This window comes from Phalaenopsis equestris, unplaced genomic scaffold (genome assembly GCF_001263595.1).
Source record: "Phalaenopsis equestris unplaced genomic scaffold, ASM126359v1 Scaffold000345, whole genome shotgun sequence".
Lineage (NCBI taxonomy): Eukaryota > Viridiplantae > Streptophyta > Magnoliopsida > Asparagales > Orchidaceae > Phalaenopsis > Phalaenopsis equestris.
Genome location: NW_018164787.1, coordinates 132,909 through 154,432, shown reverse-complemented (window position 1 = coordinate 154,432; position 21,524 = coordinate 132,909). Strand labels below are relative to the sequence as shown.

The window sequence follows — 21,524 nt, the reverse complement described above, 5'->3', positions numbered from 1 at the left end:
TTAAAGATATAAAATACACCTATACCATGTGTGCACATTCAACATACATATTTGATTTTCTTTTTCTTAGAACAGAGGAGCATATGAAGTCGTTTTATATATAATAATGCTTTTAATACTCTCCTAGGTTATTTTATTTATTTATTTATTTATTTATTTATTGGAGACAGGTGAGCGAACTGGAACGTATAGATAGATAATCTTTTAATATTTATGAGAAATTATGACATGGGATGACCGTACTATCTCGGGCAGTGTGGCGGCATCCCGCCTATTAATTATCCCTTTTTTTTGCCGATTTATTTTTTTAATACTTTAATTGATATAAGACTTTATATATAACGAACGCATCATAAGTCTACATACCAATTAAACAACAAAATGGCCAAAGCACAAAACGGCAACGCCAATTTTAAACTCATCTTGAAAGTAACACGCTCGCCGCCGGTACTCTTACACCCCGCCGGAGAGAATCCGGCGGCCGGCGACGGCACCTACTTCCTGTCAAACCTTGACCAAAACCTTGCGGTCACGATGAAGACAATCAACTGCTACGCACCGAAAGATGGCCGGAGCACCGAAAACGCCGGCGAGGTCCTGAAAACATCGCTGGAAAAGGTACTCACTTACTTCTACCCTTTCGATGGCCGCTTCGGAGTCGACGAGGGAGGAAAGCTCGTCGATGAACGGCGGCGGTGTTCCGTTCGTGGAGGCGGTGGCGGAGTGCGAGATGGAGGATTTGGGTGACGTGTGTTCGCCGGAGCCGGAGATGTTGGGAGAGCTGATTTATTTTCCTCCGGCTGAGAGTATCTTTGAAATGCCGCTGTTGACCATCCAGGTGAGGAAACTCAACATCAGTAATTGTCTTAAAACATATTGGAAGATGATTTACATACTACTTAATTCTTATATATTTATTTACATATGCAGCAGATAAGTTTAAAATTTTACATATTATATATATATACTCATAGCCACAGGCGATGGTTAGTCATCCCTCACGGAGCTCATCGTTGTTAGAAGATGCTAACATTTAAAGTAGGACGCGGGACAAGCATTAGCACATCCCTCGCGAAGCTTGTAAATAAATATATTCTTATATATTTATTTACATATGCAGCAGATAAGTTTAAATTTTTACATATTACATATATATACCCATAGCCACAGGCGATGGTTAGTCATTCCTCATGGAGCTCATCGTTGTTAGATGCTAACATTTAAAGTAGGATGCGGGACAAGCATTAGCACATCCCTCACGAAGCTTGCCACTGTTAAGTGCTAACAATTATAGTAGGGCGTCGGATGATCATTCACACACATCGCACAGAGCTTGTCGCTGTCGAGTGCCAATACGTCCCATAGGCCACAAGCAAAAGTTAGAAACCCCTCACAGAATTTGTCGTTCTTGAGTGCTAACTTTTAAAGTAGTGTGCAAGACGATCGTTCACCCACACCTCGCAGAGCTTGTCGTTGTTGGCTGTCGATACTTCTCATAGGCCACTTGACGATCTTTGCATGGAATGATAGTTTTTAGCCATTCATGAAGTCTGTTTTCCAAGCATAATTGTGTCAGCTCCTTGAGTGTGATTGCATCAGTTCTGCGAACATGATTACGTTAGTTCCTCTAGCGTAATTATGTCAGTTCCCCCGCGTGATTGTATCAGTTCTTTGAGTGTGATACTTTAGTTCCCTGAGAGTGATTGTGTCAGTTCCCCGAGTGTGATTGTGTTAGTTTCTCAGCCAGATCTAGGACTAGTCTGACTCTTCCGTTGTTCGCCTCAAGCCGCTCTCTTAGATCTTGCTCGTCAAAAGCTGCGGCGGAGAGTAGCATCTGTTGTGATTGTTGTATTTAACCGGTAACATGTCTTCCATTCCGTGGGACAACATAAAAGGGGATTTTCTGGTGGACGTGTACGTTGTTGTTCGGGTGTCCCAGAGTACCGAAGGGATCAGGCCTACCCATTTTGCCCCTTGCTCCTACCATTTTCCTTAGCAAATTTAGGATGATTGGTTTGCAGCCTCAACATGTTTGTTAGTTCGAGAGTGATGTACGAAAGCAAACTTGAGGTTGATCTCTTGACTCTTACAGAAGTCTTGAATTCCTTTGTCAGTGAATTGAGTCTTATTATCTGTAACTATGATGAGAGGTAACCAGTATCAATAAATCAGAACAGCTTAGATGAAGTTACTGACTACTTCTATCGTTATGTATGAGAGGGTCTTTGCCTCTACCTACTTGGAGAAATAGTCGACGACCACAAATAGAAACTCTTGTTGTTCTTTTGACAGAGGAAAAAGTCCCAGAATGTTGATGCTCCACATGAAAAATGACTAAAGACTAACGATCGGGTGGGATGACCGATGGCTCAATGGTCCATATATCTGACATTGTGTACAACTTCGGCAATATTCTTTAGTGTCCTTGAGTAAGCTTGGACATACATAACATTGCCATTGATTTCAACGAGATAGCGTGTTTCCTCTAGAATGGCTCCCACATTCCTTGTCATGAACTTCTCGAAGTATGTCTTCAATCTTGTCCTTCCCAAGGCATTTTAGGTATAAGGACGTGGTCGACCTCCTGAAGAGTTTTCCTTCGATTAGTATGTCTTGGGCAACATTATATTTGAATTCTCTATGATTGGTGACTTCTTTGATGATCACCTACGTATTTAGGTATCAGATTTATGAGCTCATCCAGCTTTTCTTCTCCTCCGATGTATCTTCATTGCTAGTGGTTCTTATTTTAAGGGTCGATCGAGTCTTTTAGGTAGCCCCTCTTCTATATGGAGGCCTTCGGGATAAGAGGTTGGCGAACTGATTTTCCTCCATTTGGACAAGTTCGAATCTGAAGCTGATAAAGAGATCGATCTTCATTTTCACCTTCCATAGGTACTTCGCCATACTCTTGTCCCTAGTTTCAAATTCTCGGTTTATCTGGTTCACTATGAGTTGTGAATCGACCTTTACCATTATGTGAAGGACTCCCAGCTCTGAGGCTAGGTGAACTCTTGCAATCAAAGCCTCATATTTTGTTTGGTTATTAGTCAATGAAAAATTTACTACTGTTAAGTGGTAGACGTTTTCCCCTACAACGCTGCACAAGAAAACTCCAAGTCAAGCACTTGATTGTCGGATGACCCATCAATTAACAGAGTTCAAGTCAATTCATCAATCGTTGGATCCCCGTTAATCCTTCATGGTTCAGAGAAATCTACAACAACTTGTGTTTTTATTGTCTTTCGGGGGATAGAAGATATCATACTCGCAGAGTTCTGCGGGTCATTTGAGTAGTCGACCGAAATGCTATTGCCTAGTTAAAACATATTTTAGTGGGTGATTTGTAATAACCTGTATGGGGTGTACTTGAAAATATAATCAGAGCCTCCATGCTAAAGCGACCAAGGTGAAGGTTATTGTCTCCATTATGAGATATCAGAGTTCAGCGCCTTTGAGAACTCAGCTGGTGTAGTACACTAGATGTTGCTTTCCAAGCTATTCTCTGACCAAGACTGAACTGACGGCTTCGGGGCCGACCCCGAGGTAAAGATAAAGCTTTTCCTCTCTGAAGGAGGGGGGAGAGGCGAGGAACTGCTTGAGGTTCTTGAAGGCCTCTTCGCATTCCAGTGTTCATGCGAAACATTTTGCTCTTCTGAGTACCTTAAAGAATGAGGCACACTTATGACCTAACTTGGAGACTAATCTACTCAAACCAGCAATCCAACCAGTTAGCTTCTAAATTTTTTGGGTGTTTTCCGGAGGGGGGGTGGGGATCTTTTCTTGATTGGCCTTTATGTCTTTAGGGGTTAGCAAATACCACAGGAATTTGCCCGTCGCAGCCCCAAAAATGCATTTCAGTGGGTTTAGTTTTATATTAAACATTTTCAAATGTTAGAAACGTTTCTTTTAAATCCTCAATGTATTGTTTAATCGACAAACTCTTAACCAATACATCATCGACATACATCTCATTGTTCTTTCCTTTTTTACTTGCAAATATTACATCATCGACATACAACACATGAGACGTTGGTAAGTCGCTCCAGTAAGCCCAAAGGGAATTACATTATAACAAAAAACTTTCTAACAAATAATAAAAGAGATTTTCTCTACTTTAGCTGGGAGCGTTAGTAAAATCATTAGAGGGGGATAAGAGTTTGAGGCTTGAGGAAGAGCTGTAGTCTAGCATCATTCGTGTCGTCATCAACCACCACCTATCGATCGTCGCCATTGTAACCCGTTCATTGCAACGAGTTCATTTGCACGTCGACATTGTAATTCAGAAGACTTTGTAATCATTTCTCGCATGTAGGATAAATCATCTCTATAATTATCAAATTATAGTAGATTTTTGCAACAAGGTCATACCCCATGGTTTTTTCACTTTACTACTTTTTCGCGACAAAACTTCTGATATTTCTACTAGTTATTTTCTTTTATCTGAGTGTGTGTTGAATTCTCACGCAACGCTAAGTCGATAATTTATTATTCAGCCATTGTGAATCTCCTAGTGCGTGTCAGTTTTCATGTGATGTTAAAGATTTGAACCAGTAAATCAAAATGTTCTGCTGTTAGATACGAGGATTCATAATAATTATGCGGTATATATGTAAATGCCCCATTTTCTTAATTTCTAGAAATAATAGTCAAATATAGAGAAACTTTGGGGTGACTTACATGAGTTACATTCAAATCTATAAAAGTAGTGCATATACTTTTTTTATAATAATTAAGTTTTGTATTTATGTTTGCCATGATCAAATATTGAGAATTTGATAAGAGTGAAAACCAAGTGTTTGAACAAATGGTGATAATTAGAGCGTATGCAAAACCCCATGTTATATTTAAGGTGTTTTGTATGCGGTTGCCCTAAAAATTTATATTATGGGATCCACTTTCATAATTGCATCGGATTTTTATCCTAAACAAAATTTAATGGAATTTCAATTCACTAATTTCAGATTATTTTTTAAAATTCATTGGGTACAAAATTAAATTTAAATTCAGTGCAAATTCTAATTTTATCAATCTGATTATTTTTTAATTTTAAAAAGATGTATTTCAGTAATGCAGATGGCACATTACACTCAAATTTGCATGAAATTTGCATGGGATGTTAAGGGCTGATATGAATGAGGATGTCACTTCTGAAATTTTACTCTTTGCAATCTTTTGATCTGAAGTTACATAACACTTTCATGCTACTGATAGGTGACGAGATTCAAATGTGGCGGCTTTGTCCTCGGCATGGCGATGAACCATTCCATGGCTGACGGCCTCTCTGCCGTCGAGTTCCTCCATTCCTGGGCTGCAATCGCCACTGGTCGCCCACTCTCTCTCCCCCCGTTTCTCGACCGCTCCATCTTAACCGCCCGCCGCCCGCCGGCTGCCGAATTCCCCCACCCGGAGTTCTCCGACCTCACTGCCTCTCTCTCCATTTCCGACCCATTCTCCTCCCTCCCCGTCATCCACAAAAGCTTCACCTTTGACGCCCAAAAACTCTCCCGCCTCAAGCTTCTCGCCACAGCCAATGGCGACTTCCCGCCGCCGACCACCTTCGCCGCCCTCACCGGTTTGGTTTGGCGCGCCCGAACCAAAGCCCTCAATACCCCGTCGGCCGACCCTACGAAGCTTCTTTTCGCGGTCGACTGCCGGAAACGGCTCAACCCTCCCCTCCCGGTCGGGTATTTTGGTAACGGGATCGTCTTCGCCTGCTGCATTTGCCCGGCCGGGCAGCTGGTTGACAGGCCGCTGGCCAACGCTGTTCGCATGGTCCAAACCGCGGCTCGAGATATCACGGACAGGTTCGTTAGGTCGGCCGTCGACTATTTCGAGCTGACCCGAACTCGACCCTCATTGGCTGGGACGCTGATGTTGACGGATTGGACCCGGCTTGGATTTGGAGCTACAGATTTTGGCTGGGGTTGCTCGGATCAGACCGGACCGGCGGAGCTCCCTCAGCGGGAGGTGGCGCTGCTGTTGCCACTGAACAACGGAGGTAAGGGAACCTGTGTAGTTCTGGGACTCCCGGCCACGGCCATGGGCGCGTTTGAGGATATGATGTACTTCTAATTATAAATGCAACATATTATAATTATGTTGAATATGCAGCAGCTATTATTCATGGGCTTCCTTAATGTTTTACGTACAGAAAATGCATATTTATCAGATATTCATACTGTGTTTAGTATTTAATTATGTTTGTTTTATAAAATAGTAAACATGTTTTTTTAACCATATTTATTTGATACATAGCTAGTTTTCGGAAAAAAAAGCCATAAGTTTATATTATCACCCTTGAAAAAAATCTCTCTTTCACTCTCTCTATAGATAAAAGATAGCATATATATATGTATGTGTTGAATCTAGGAATTTTCTTTCAAAATACAAGCCTCAAGAGTTAGAGCCAGGAGAAGAAATCGAGAGAGAGGAGAAGTGTTGGTTGTTAATAGCAAGTCCAGGGGACTTTATTCGTTGTCAAGCTTCCTGTTTATCAGAGGTCTCATTGTACAATTACACAAAAAAAGTATGGTTATAAAAACAGTCTTTAATTACAGAAAAGAACGATTATGAAAATTGCCCTTAATGTAATCAACGTGCTTATTAATGATAAATTTATATTATAATTTGAACTCGAATATGACAATAATCAGTCGGTGAACATGACTTGGTTTGGTTGGCCAAAGTGGCATGCCTCGAGGAAGTTGTTCAATCGAGATATGAGCGGTCAGTCAGTTGGTTGCATTCAATCGGCCTTTAGGGAGCTCCGAGGGGTAGGACCGTATCCTACGATGGTGGTCTTCATCAATATATTAACCTTTCAATTGATTGGTTCTAATTATGTTTCTTGAATGTAATGATTCGATCGTTGTGTTATCATCCTTAGCCGTTCGATTGCTTAAGTTAGGTTGGGTTTTATTGTGAATTTCAATATTTGAGTGAGAAAAAAAAAAAAAGGGATGGAAGAGGTTGCTAGATATTTGACAATATTTAAGCTAAAATTGGCTTCAAGCCATAGAACTATTAATAACTAATTGCCCATTAGAAAATAACAATTATTATATAAAATTAATAAATATTTTATCTCAAAAATACTTGACTTAATTTTATGCATCTCTTTTATAGGAAAAAAATATTGCATCACCAATGGCTAAACCCTTAGAAAATATTGCTTGGTCGGCCGCCACCTCACTTGTAGATGAGATATATGCCGATCTCTCGCGTGGCTATTCTCATCCTCCGGTGACAAACACAATATTTTCTCCTTTAATAGGTCAACATTCCATGCCACATACCATTACGTCTTACCATCATCTTATAAAATTTTCCTTGGAGCAGTATTTTTCTATTAGACAATAGACCTATGCATTCCTCCACTTCAAATGTGCCTTAAAAAAGAGAAAAAAAGAAACAAAAAAAAAAAAGAGTTTTTTTTTTATGAGCATTCGAGCAAAAAAAATAATTGAGCAAAAAGAAATTAGTCTTACATTTCTATTTCGCCCTTCTAATATTTCATTGATTTCTAAACATTCAAGAATAAGAAAATCATTTAATATTTTCTACCAATTTTCATTTATTTAATCACATTAATACATGCCACTCGATTCTTTTGGACATACATACCTCACACCTATACTTCAAATTTTACCTATATGCCACCCCACATACATATACATGAAAATATGACAGTTTAAACATAGGCATAAAAAAAATTTGGTGATATAAATATAAGAAAATAAAATTTATGCATTAGACAACTAAATATATACCACTCAATTCTTAGGAAAAAAATTGCGTATGTTAATCGTACGCAGAGATGTGTACGAAATAGGATACACGGGCGTTATACTGGGGTTACAAATGTGTTATAACTTCCTTGTAACTTTCGTGTAACTCACCTGTAACCTGTGCTTTTATTTTATACATTGTTATCCATTAGGGTTACAAGGTTACAGCGGGGTTACACGAGAGGTACAACGGGGTTATAACCCCCTTGTAAACCCCGTGTAACCCCCATGTACCCTTTTATGTACGTAACTCCTGCGTACGCTTGACGTGCGCAATTTTTTTCCCAATTATTAAGTGCACATTAATTTTTGCGGAAATTTACACACATTAATGTTTACGCACATAAAAATTATTCAAGAAAAGCTTGCCAAGTTTATTAACACAAGAATCATGTATAAACATATTTAATTATAAAAGAAAAATCACAAAGTAATTAAGATTCTTCAAATTATGAATTTGATGTTCAAAGGTGATCTATGGATGCAACACATAGATTTAATTTTGTTAATTTTAAATCCGCATCCAACTCGATATTAGACGGATAATAAGTTTAGAATTTTTATAAATAAAGCATAAAAATTATGCCAACTATATATATTTTTCTATTTTTTTTTAATTTCTAATTATTTCATTTGCATCTTTCCTTCGAGTTTTTCATAATTCAATCCAACATATTGTATTCATGATTTCAAATATCTGTCATTTCTAATAAGCAACTATTATATTATCATCAATGTTGCTTCTTTATATTTTCATTTTTTCTAAGGAACCATCAAGTTTAAATAAAGGGGGTACGTGAACAATAAATTTGAATGTCTGCTAAGACGCACTAACAAGCATCTGGCCGACAAACATGGCAACTAACAAGAATGTATCTGGCCGGTACTTGTTTTAGCCCGTCACCAAAGCAAAAATAAAAATGGCATTCTATTAGGGAAATCACGTAGCTCTCTACGCATAATTGATGTAATTAGTCCAAGTGCAAGCAATAATCCTAGTCTACAGCACATACAATGCATCGACAAGAAGAAGCTTCAGAGTACTTAAGGTCAAAGGCTTGAAAGCATTGATAAAGTACCAGCAGACAGAACGCATAGAAAATATCCAGGTTTTATAGTTGGAAAATATGCAGATAATTTAGCAAACTATGTGAGCAGAAATGGTCAAGAAATATTCAATTAATCCTCAGAAACTAAAACACTCAGTGGGAGTACCTCTCAAAATGAGATTCATGGCAATGTGGATCGAGCCATTCACGTGGAGAATTCTTCGGCATTGTGTTGCTGCTGACCTTACCACCTACAAGCTCCCGTATAGTTTGAACCTTGTTCTCGCGACCTGTTCCGGAATATTTATGGTCAGCTTCCTTCAGTTTCTGCTTGAATCTCTGCTTGCGCCCTGCCGCATTCAGATCTTGATGTTTAACTTGCGAAGGAGGAGCACCGTGTGGTCCCAGGTAGATCTTTTCCTCTGCCTTGACACCCTGTTTTTGGAGGCAGTGGAATATCATGGTTTAGTTTCTGTGCAGAAAGTGGGAGTAAAATGTGAAACTTACAGAGAAAAGTTGCTTCGTAAAGAAGAACCTTTGAAGGAGGCTTGAGATCTTTTAAATTTGGGTCATCCCAATCACTAAGACCAGAGTCTCCAACAGTCAGGCTTGGTATCACAAATCCTTCTGTATCTGAAAAATACTATATCTATTTGATAATTGCAACAAACAAGCCTCGTTTTATATAATATTGTATCTTACACCGCACAAGGATTTGCAAGTCTACAAAGGGCTAGTAACCATATAACATCTATTACAAATTTTAAGCAGCATGGATGTGATGCAAATGTTCCCCTTTCTAGAGAAACAAAACATAGAGATGGCAAACCAATAAAGCTTATTATTGGAGAAATTAAATGAGAAAACAATGGCAACTTCTTTTTTATTTTTATTGTCAAATAATTGACAATAAAAAGTCCGTCTCAACACACACAAAACTATCCAAACCAATTAGATATGGAACATTTCCTGCCGAGCATTGATCTGATGAACCGGATACGGAACACAGCATAAAACATTTATGAGTTCTGTAGATAATCATATGCCATTGCTAGCTGGTAAGCAAAAATATGGGGTCACAAAAACTCTCCTTGGCTAATTTATCGTGCATCACGGATAAATTTTTTAAGCAAGGTTTTAGAATTCCATTAGGAATTGGTGTAGGATTCATAAATCATAGTACGAGCCCAACTTTGGTAGCTCTGGTCCAAGGTTCACGTGATAAGAAATTTTGAAACAAAAGCTCCCAAAAAAAACAAAATCTCTAATATATTTTAACTGACAAAGCATTTGTCTTATAAATAATTAACGCTATAGATTTTCAAAAAGTAGGAGTAATTTTAAGCCCAAATTATAATTTTTTATACCAAATAAATAAAAAAAGGAAGTAGAAAATTTTGTTGGATTTTACAGGATTTTATATCCGATTCCATGTTGCTTTAGGAGTCCTCTCCTATCGCAATTTTTCAAATTAAATTTTAGAGGTTGAAGATTTTATATCCGATTCTGCGTTGCTTTAGGAGTCCTGTCTTATCGCAATATTTCAAATCTAATTCTAGAAGAACAGGATTCTGACATCCGATTCTGCATTGTTTTGCAATGATCCAAATATCAAATTTTAGAGGTTGAGGATTTTATATCCGATTCTGCGTTGCTTTAGGAGTCCTGTCTTATCGCAATATTTCAAATCTAATTCTAGAAGAACAGGATTCTGACATCCGATTCTGCATTGTTTTGCAATGATCCAAATATCAAATTTTAGAGGTTGAGGATTTTATATCCGATTCTGCGTTGCTTTAGGAGTTCCCTCCAATCGCAATCTTTTAAATCAAATTCTAGAGGAAGAGGATTCCGACATCCGATTCCGCATTGCTTTGCAATCATCCAAATATCAAATTTTAAAAGCTGAAGATTTTATATACAATTCTGCATTGCTTTAGGAGGGATGTGCAGCTTATCTTCTTGTTATACACGACTACACAAGCATAAAATAAATTTGATATTTATAAAGTGTTAACCGGCTTTCATACCATTATTTTGCATATGATCCAATCCTTCGCATGAAGAGAGATTAGGTTGACCAAAAGAGAAGTTAGATTTTTTTGTTGAAAAATAGTATAAATTTGTATCAGGGAAAGAAGGGAAAACTGGCAAATATGCTGAGATTCACATAAGTAGGGTTGTCAATTTGGTTCGTTGTTCGTGAACAGCTCCTGTTCGGCTCGTTCGTTAAGCCTAATGAGCCGAACACGAAAAAATTTTTAAGCTCGAAATGTAAGCGAGCCGAAAACGAGCAAAGAAAAAAAATTATATAACTTTTTATATAACAATATATTACATATATTATTTATATAATAATATATTATATATATTTATGTCTAAGTTTAAATCATAACACCTCATGTGGCAATGTGATTAGTGTTTTCTTCTGTATATATTTGATCCAGGTTCGAATCCCACACTTTAAATCTATTTTTCTCAATTTTAGTTTAATGAGTCAATTTCGAGCCGAACACGAATATTTAAATCGAGCCGAACACGAGCACACTGTTCACGAGCCGATTTCGAACACGAGCTATTTCGAACGAGCCGAACACGAGCCAAGTCTGAGCTCACTCAAGCTCGACTCGTTTACAACCCTACACATAAGATTGAAGAATAGTGGTTAATAGAACATAAAGTAAAAGTTTATTCTCTAATATAGTAGTGCCACTTATATATCAGCTTAGGGTTTTTTTTTATAATATTTTAACTAGATAATAAAATAAGTACGTCAAAGGTATTTATCAAGAAATGCACAAGCAAAAAACATAGTGCATATTTTTGGAGTACAAAAAATGGTAATTTTCTCATTAAGCAAATAACAATATATATACAGCTTAGACTAGCCCTCATACAATTAGAGAGAAATTCAAATCATGATAAAAAAATAGAAATAAAAACACAATAATGAATAATTAACGAAGGATAATTTTTACCCCTCAAATGTAATAGCGAACCAACAATTTTCTAAACCGGATATGTATATCAACATCCCCTGTTAAGTTGGATTATATATGTTATACATCCCCTGCTGAGATAACTGAAGCAGTGCCGAGAAAGATACTTGCTAAAAATGTCTGATACTGAGTTCAGATATAGATTAGTTGAACAACCCCTTCATTGACCTTCTGAGAAAAGTGTTTGATAATCTCTATATATTTGGTTCGATCATGGTATACCAAATCCTTTGAAAAAATAATAATTGATTGACAATCATTGAACATCTTAATAGTACTTTGGTTCTACATGTGAAAATCCACCATTAGTTTATTTAGCCACATTCCTTCACAAATTCCTAAGGTCAAGGCACAATATTCAGATTATACACTGCTTGTCGCCACCACGACTTGTTTTTACTTATTAAGTGACAAGGTCATCCCATGCAAATAAACAGTAACCGTGGTAAGTATTCCATCAGCCAATTCTCCTGCCGAGGTAGCATCGGTGTGGATCTCAAAGTCATGGTTCTCAATCTTCTTGAAAATCAATCCCATCCTAGAGACATCTTTAGGTATCTCAACATTCGAAAGGCTGCTTCTAAATGATCTTCAGTTGGATCATTCAATGTTGACTCATTACACCTACAGTAAAAATAATGTCGGGTCTTGTATGCGACAGATAAATAAGTTTCCATAATTTTTTGATACCTCCCTTTTTTAACTGGGGTATTGTCCTCTTTGTTTGACGTTCGTCGGTTGGGATCCATAGGAGTATCTATTGGTTTACATCCCAAAATTTTTGTCTCCTGCCTAGGTAGCATCAGTATAGATCTCAATGTCATTGTTCTCAATCTTTTTGAAGATCAATCCACATCTCGGAGTCAACTTTAGGTACCTCAGAATTCAAAAGACCGATTCAAAATGATCTTCATTTCGATCGTTCATATGTTAACTTACTACACCCATAGCAAAATTAATGTCAGGTCTTGTGTGTGACAAATAAATAAGTTTCCACACAAGTTTTTAATACCTCCCTTTTTCAACGGGGTATATCCTCTACGTTGATGGTTGTCGATTGGGATCCATACGAGTATCTGTTGGTTTGCATTCCAAAATTTTTGTCTCGTTTAATAAATTAGTGATATATTTTCTCTAAGATATGACAATGTCTTCTTTGGATCTAGTTGCTTCCATTCCCAAGAAATATCTTAAAATTCCAAGATCTTCGATCTCAAACTCATGAGTCATTATTCTTTTGATTGTTTTATATTCTCTTATGTTATAAGAATAATATCATCTACATATACAATAAAAATGATTATCGGTTCAGAAGATACTATTGAAAATCCATTGTTTGAAAACTATTATTGCAGAAACAATTCTATTTGAAAAATTTTGTTTTGAAAGCGCTGCTCTACAATTGTCTGTGGATAAATATATGAAAAACTTGCTGATCATATTATATAGAATTCATAGATTTTAAAAATAACCTCAATTTGGTCTTATGATCAATCTTCCAAAGAGAGATTAGCGAAAAAAAATTCAACCTAATATTCTTTTACGATGAGTATCCAAGCTTAAAAAAAACTATTGTTTAGGAGGATCGTGAGATCTTACCTTGTGCAAAAGAGCATTTAACTCAAACCATAAGAAACCTCTACCGAAACAAGAATAAATAACCTAAGAACCCACTCCAAGTGCATAGATAATTAACAAGCCTGAAAAACTTTATCAGTATATAACAAAATTTAGAACTTATATTGCAGATAATTTACAAAGCTTTACAAATAGAAGATCTAATGGTTGTTATGGTCCACAAATGAAACAATCAGATAAGAATTGGTTCTTTAGCTAGGTTCGAAATAATTTTTCCAATTCAGTTATTTGGGAAACCAAAGAATTTTAATCATCTTGAATGGGAGAATCATGATGCTTTCAATTCCAATATCTTGACATAGGGTAGAAGGTGAATCACGATTAAACAAAGACAAACAGCCCACCTCCTCGAGCGTTGCCATTCCAGATGTCAACACTAACAAAGATGGTTTGAGGGAAGTTCTTAGCGATGGCGGCAGCACTCGATGGAGACCAGAGGGCCCACCCGATGAGCAGAGGGAGGAAGAAGAAGCTTTTGCTTGACATTGCAAAAGAAGACAAGATCATTGCCGCAGACTTCAGAGAACCATAAGATCTTACCTTTGGGTGCCAAAGAATTGCAAAGATGGTCAAGATCGATGCAGAGTTCTTGCAAAGAGAAGGTCACGACTGGTATCCTCGTCGGCTTCTGGGTAAATAAGGAGAAAAAAGGACAGAACGTGGGATGCGGGGTAAATACCACGATCGCAGTTCAATAAAAAAGACGCCATGATTCGAAACATGATCCATGCAACGTAGATTCAAATGCTAAATTTTATTGATTTGGTTTGGATCTCAGGTTGAAATGCTGAAGCAAACAAGCCCAAAGTGTGATCAGCACGACATTGATAGTACCCATTGACAAAATAATCTTAGTGAGCCTTTCAAAACATGCGTTTGAACGCATATAATGATTTTTTTAGTTTGCACACCAGCTAATTATTTGTGTTGTTCTTTAATTTTGGAGGTATCTCCATATACACTTCTTCCTCAAAATTCTCATTAGGAAATGCACTTTAAATGTCTAGCTGATGTAAACTCCAATCCAAATTGATAGCTAATGATAATAATATTCGTATTGTGTTTAGTTTCGTCACTGGTGCAAATATCTCCTGATAGTCGATCCCACAAGACTGAGTGAACTCTTTTACTACAAGTCTAGCATTGAATATTTCATTGCTCCCATATGCTTTGTATTTAACAATGAACACTCATTTGCACCCAACAGTTTTTTTCCCATGTGGCAAAATTGTTATGATCCAGGCATATCATTCTTTTCAAGAAGAAGAATCTCTTCTTTCACAATTTTATTTCCAAACAAGAATAGATAAGACCTCTTAGATTGAACTTGGAACCTACAAATTATCCAAATTCTAAATAAAAAACTTGTTAGAGGATGATACTTTTGTAATGTCACAAATTTTTCTATATGATGTTTTGTACAAACTTGTGCTTCTTCCTCTTGATATAATGATGTGTTGACCCAACCCTTGTGTGCATACTTGGGGTGTGCGAAGTTGGTTCCAGTGATTTACATTCCGATTTTGCAAATTGTCCCTTACATGATAACTATATATTTTTTTCTTTCTAGAGTACACAGAATTCTTGGTTCTTGGTGGGAGCTATGAGAGGGCTTAGTGTAGTAGGTTCATTTTTATGTTGATTTGTGATAGTGAGGACAAGAGTAAGTACATCAAGAATATAAAAAAGGTGAGCTTGTGGTTCCTAAATGGTATGTCAAATATGATATTCTCTCCAACTCTCCTCCTGAATGTTAGATTTGGGGTAATATGGTTGATTTTCAAAGAAGGGTAAGATTCATAGAGTTGTAAATTTTTTGTATTTCGAGAGAGTAACATTTATACTCTTTTTTTTTAAAGTAGCCCACAAAAATACATTTGATTGACCTAAGATCTAGTTTGCTCTAATTAGGTTGATATAGATGAACAAAAGCGATGTAATAAAAAAATTTTAGAGGTGAGTTAAAGGTAAATGAATGAATATGTGGATAGAATTTTGTGAGTGCATTAAGAGATTTGTTAAAATTTAACACTTTGTTGGACATCCTATTTATGAGTGATAAAAGGAACTTGATGGTTCTCTTCAATTTAATAGTGACATTGTAAAAAGCAGAATTTTGTGAGCACCTCCATGTGTATATTTCATACATATCTAGTTGGAGCAAATATTTGAAGAGAGTGTTGAAGTATTGAATAGCATTCAACTCATACTGTCGTGAGTCATGTAACATAGAATCAATGTTAAACAACTCAGAGACGTCAACACCTGATAGATTTCTCTTGCGGCATCCCGTATTTTTTTTGCTCATTTTGAACAGGGGAGATTTTTTAAAATTTTTATGAGCATGGAGTTGACAAGCCAATGCATGAACATGTGATCTTCAATCTTTATGTCTGATGTTTAGGGTCAGTAATTTATGGTGCAGAATCTTCGGTGAGATGATCATATTTTCATTTACCACAGATTTACAAGAAAATAGATTGAGACCACTGGAGGAAATTATTGTCATATAGTTTGTGATTAGTGATGGAGGAATAGACTTTAGATATTGAAGAATCAAACATCCTAGGTTCATCTTTAGCATAACTTCTGAAGAGGAAGAAGTAGCGTTCATTTCGAATTCATGTCGCATTTAGTTATCATCAGGATTTCCACTGGAGAAATAAATTGTTTCTTCAATACAATTTCAACTAGAAAGAGAAACTATCTGTCGCATATACAGAATTTCCAATAGAGAGAGAAACAGTTAGCCCATGATTTTCACTGAAAATTGTTTTTAGCCAAGACAAGATTTCCTCGGATCAGGGATTTCTAGTAGAGATAATCAATTCTCAGATTTAGGATTTCAAAATCAATCGCCCACAAGAATCGCTGTACAACCAGACAGGTTATGCCAGAAGTCAATCTAACGAATAAGTCGTGAGGAGCCAATTGTGGTACTACTCAACAAAGAAGCTTGGAGCCAATATAACAGACGCTTACAAAGGAGTTGATCGCACCACTGACGAAATTAATAGAATGGGTATGGCACCAAGAGAAGAAAATGATGTTTGACCCAGCTCTCTCGCTAACGAGATCACAAAGGAGGGTCTGCAAGAAGCAACAGCAAAAAGGCGCCTGCAGGGATTCAACTACAATGACAAGATACGACAGAGGGCCAGCAGTGAATGGCAGCTACAAAGAGAGGCTCCAACAAAGAGCTAGGGCTTTTTTTTCTCGCTCTGATACCATATAGATTTTTTAGAGGAAAAAACTATAAGTTTCTGATTGAGCAAATAACAATATACAACTCAGACTAATCTTCATATAATTGAAGAGAAGTTCAAATCATCATGACAAAAAGAAAAAAAATGAAAACACAATAATGAATAATTAAGGGAGAATAATCTCTCCCCTTCAAATGTAATAACCGACCCACAGTTTCCTAAATTGGATATGCATATCAACATAAAGACATACATAAAAAGTACAAAAAAATTATATGAATTGTCTACATGAAACCTAGGAAAAATAGGAAAGTAATGATAAACTTTCTTCTCATTTATGCTCATTTAGGTATAAAGAACATGAAATCTTCAACCCATTATAAAAACAACACTCTTCAACGCTGCAATAAAAATAAAACCGTGCGATAAATAATTACCATTTTGTTCACTAATGGGAAGTTGTTGAACTCTGCAACAACTTGTAAAGAATTGTCAGTGATAAATTAAATGGTCTATTTAGTGATAAATACCAACAAGATGAAAGAATAAAGAGCATCAACCACTTTATCTTGAAAGGAAATTGAATGTAAATCTGAGTTTTAAGAGCATACATTAACACTAGAATGGTGACTTTCCTGGTACAAGCTCACGTTATCAAAAAACCAGACGAAGTAGTCATCTAATATCTTTAAATCCAAAACGAGCTTGTGAAGTACCTCCCTGCTACGACAAACCCATAGAAAATTTACCAATAAGATTGAGGGTCTTAGCAGGTCTAAAAATCTCCTCATAAAGAAGAAAGAAAGTTGGTTTTTCCTTAAAATAATGAGCACTATTTATGTTGAAGATTTTTTGAAGTTTGATAAAATAAGAATGGAGAATTGTTGATTGGGGAGGAAAGAGGATCCACAACATTCAAACCACAAATAACAGTCTCAAAAGAGAGCAAAGGTTGAGGAAGATAAGGGCCAACCATTGGAAAGGAAATAAGAGGAGCTACCACAAAGTAACATGGGTAGCCAAGGTTCTAAAAGAAGTCATCATAGGATGAGTTTGGATACGAAGAAGCTTTGATGGATCAAGAAGTGAAAAAGATCCCCCGATAAAGATCAATGGAAAAGGTCGATCACAACCATTATTTTTCTAGGAGAAAAATCAACCACTGACAATAGAAAAGAGCATGCTCAGAATTCTGAGAGCCAAGTAGGGAGGGACAAGGCAATCATTGACATCAACAAAGCCGAATGATCTCACACCCATGTTTCATGAAAGGGCACAATGATTAGGGCTGATAATTTAGCTAGAACATCGTTAGTTTCTCAAATTGATTCAAAATTAGGCTCGAATCGAAATAAACAAGTCGAGCTTTGATTTGAAACCATGGATCAAATTTTTTTTTTTGAACTGATTTTGAGCCATACACGAATTGGCTCAAATTAGCTTGAGATCGGCTCGAAGTATTTTTTTTATTTATGAAAAAATTATATATATAAATAATGCTAAATAAAATTTTAGAATGTATGTTTGGTAGGATTTTTGTGCAATTTATTTGTATTCATTCATGTTAAGCTCAATCAATCGAAATCTCGCTTCGATTTCGAGACAAATCAAGCTCGATTCAATTTCGAGCAAGCTAGCTTGAATCATATACGAGCCATGAGTCCATTTTGAGCTACAAGCAATCCAATTCGAGCCGACCCTAGCTCGTCTCAAAATCGGATCATTCATAACCCTAACAATGACGCATTTCAAAAATAAAATAAGCACAACCAAAGCAGCAGCTACAAGAACACTACTGAGCCACTAGTGAAAACAGGAACATGACAAGAACAAACAACGCACGCGGCTTGCATGGACAAACCCATGCAAAACCCGAGGCACAAGTGTAGCCGAGAGCAACAAACATAAGAATGAGAGAAGCCCTAGCGTCACAAACATAGCCAATGGCATATTAGCTTAGGCTTCTATGTTAATAGATGCTCAAATACAGCCCAATGTTTAATTCTTCTAATAAGTGGTATTAAAACTAATGATTTGACTCAAATCAAGTGTTCTGTATTCTATCATTGATGAGCAATGTTCATAAAAGAAATAATACCCATGCAATCTCTTTATATTTAACTAGGCTAGAGGTAAATACACTTGATATTGATGTGTCAACAAGAAATTTCTAGCATAATGCATGAATCCCAATGCATTTTGAGCAAGAAACATTCCAAAATCACATTCAAGATCATCTGAGCTCTAATTCCAACAAGTTTATATTCAAGTTGAGCACCTCAACAAAACGACCTCAATTATGCTAAAAGTGATCCAGTCTGAATCCAAACACAGATCATGCACCAGAAGTGTAGTCAAAATTTTTTATGCATCAATTGAAAGGCTAAATGATATCAAAATTTAACATGCTTATAATCAAATCAGGTGGCTCAACAAGAGGAATCCCACAAGTTAAAGAATCAATCAATTTTGAGGTCGTCAAGACACTTACATGTTAAATAAATAACCTATGGTAAAATGAGTCAGTGACAGCGTTTGATACAGTGTTTTGAAGTTCCGGTAAAAATTTGTTAAAATACCCTTCTCCAAAACTATAAACAAACCCACATTATTCACTTGAAAGGGGATGAAAGAGAAGAAAGTGAGCTGAACACTAAAATTTAACACTTGATATCCTGAAGGTTGTTCAAAATTAGCTGCCAAGCTCTAGGAATCGTCGTCGACCATCAGTCATTGTATACATCCGACTATTTTCGACCACCACCAACAATTTTTGCAGCTAACTACAGTTGTTATAGCTTCCAACTACAACTTTTGCAGCCAACTACGATTTTTATAGCCACCAACTACGACTTTGGTAATTGTACTACGGCTGTTACAGTCACAAAGTACGATTTTTATAGCCAAATACAACTTTTATTGCCAACTATAGTGCCAACTACAACTTTTATAGCCCCACCACGACTATTGTACTATGACTACAACAGTTATAGTCCCAACAACCCTTTTATATTTACAACTCTTGGGTAATTTTAAAGTACCTATGAGTTATTTTGTAATCTCATCTTCTCTAATCAAAGTGAAGAGTGGACCTCTGTAATCCTGATTACATAGTGGATTATTTTAATTGGATCAAACCCAGTGATTTTTTCCTTTTTTATGATTTTCCACGTAAAAAATCTTGGTGATTTTCCCTTTTTAAGATTTTCCATGTAAAAAATATTGGTGTCCCCTCCCACGACATTTCTTTTATTTGTGTATATGTCTGATCTTCATGCAATTCTAAAATTTTAAATTATTACTCTACCGTCCTGAATTTTCAAGCAAATAACAATAATAATAAACAACAAGCATAAAAAAAACCCAATAGTTTTGAATAACGAATTTAGTTTCTATTAGTAGAATCTATTATGAAAGCAATTTCTTTTACAAGGCAATTATTAAAGAAGAGAGAATAAAGATGACTTTTCTATGTTTTTATTGAGTTTTAAAAACTAAATGATCAAGCAAAAAAAATTTGTATGCTTTAAAGCAGAAAAGCATGTGATAAAGATATGCAAACATAATTAAAGATGTGTATGTTGGGGCAATAACTAGATGTAGAAGCAATTATGGAGTGCTTCAAGAATTGCAGCCGTGAATTGTGTGAAAAAATTTGTTCAACCCATTAGTGTGTGGGCTTGATGAACTACCTTATTGTAGCAATTTGATGCAAGCACAATGTTAAAAGCAGTTGCGATAGTGTCAAAAAAATATCCAATCGCTGTGAACAAAAAAAAAGTTAAGGTTATTTTATATATACTTCGCAAAGTCTATAATTCTATTGTTTCGTCATTTATTATCATTCTACAAATATTTAAGGGACTACATTAAACCATCCTTCATAGTTATTGCAAAATATTTTCTTTGTATAAACATGAATGTACAGGAAAGCCAATCTTGACTAACCATGTAACTTCAATGTTGAGTCTTTTGCAATTATTTTCAATCCCCATTTTTTGCTCTGTCGCCAACAACCCATCTTGTCTTACAATTGAAAACAATAAAAGCTCTATTGGGAAATCCTTATAGCTTTTCTCAGGTTTTTTTATCTCTATTTCAGTTAGAGCTCCCATATTTGGTTCAGAAGTATAGGATAGATTACATTAAAGCTCTTCATGTTTTCTTTCTTTCTTGAGCATGTAGCTCAACTAAATTAGTCTACAAATTTACCACTACTCTGACTGTATTATAAGACTTCTATCATATATATCATAAGAACTTTTCCCTTCCCAATAAATGAAATGCCCAGCTTTGATTCCTTGGTCCAATAAAATGTTCTTCCTCAATTTCCAACACGTCCTAAAATCTCATGTCTAACCGTATGTTTAATGGTTTGGCAAACCTTCATTCTTAACTTGTTAACCATAAAACTTATCTACAGTATCAAAAGAAGTGTATGCTGCCATAACATTAACGGTTGCTTGAAATTCAACCTTAGGGGTTGTTTGGTAGCATATTATTAAAACGATTTAAGCATGGATCTAACTTAAATTTAGCCAAACATAAAAAAAAATCAAACTTAAACCCGAAGCTCAGTTAAATTTATTTTTTTGGTGTTCCGTCGCTTTCTTCCCGTGTTCTTCTCATGTAACGTCTAATGGAGACATAATTCCAAATAGGAGTCGGATTTAAAGGATTTGTTTCGCCGTCGATGACCTTCATATCCATGAAAGCTCCGTGGAAGAATTTATCGGATTTGATAAATCCTACTTGATGCTAATCGCAGTTGCAGCCAAACACCGCCTTGATTTGGTAGCCTGAGCAAGATAATGATTAAAGGAACACCACAATAAAAGTAAT

At 36.3% G+C, this 21,524-nt stretch overlaps 2 protein-coding genes across 2 annotated transcripts in view; one reads left to right on the top strand and one right to left on the bottom strand.

The window, feature by feature from the left end:
* LOC110025962 overlaps positions 1 to 6,126 on the top strand; it is a 14,048-nt gene extending 7,922 nt beyond the window's left edge. The window contains exons 5-7 of the mRNA XM_020726673.1: positions 431 to 618; positions 659 to 838; positions 5,215 to 6,126. Of these exons, the coding sequence (XP_020582332.1) occupies positions 431 to 618; positions 659 to 838; positions 5,215 to 6,075 (1,229 nt within the window). The 3' untranslated portion in view covers positions 6,076 to 6,126. The remainder of the gene's footprint in view (positions 1 to 430; positions 619 to 658; positions 839 to 5,214) is intronic.
* Positions 6,127 to 8,831: 2,705 nt separating this feature from the next.
* The window catches only part of LOC110025963, a 14,367-nt gene continuing 1,674 nt past the window's right edge, over positions 8,832 to 21,524 (bottom strand). Inside the window, exons 2-3 of the mRNA XM_020726674.1 lie at positions 9,375 to 9,472; positions 8,832 to 9,274 (exon numbers count right to left, since the gene is read on the bottom strand). Coding sequence (XP_020582333.1) covers positions 8,993 to 9,274; positions 9,375 to 9,472 — 380 coding nt within the window. The 3' untranslated portion in view covers positions 8,832 to 8,992. The remainder of the gene's footprint in view (positions 9,275 to 9,374; positions 9,473 to 21,524) is intronic.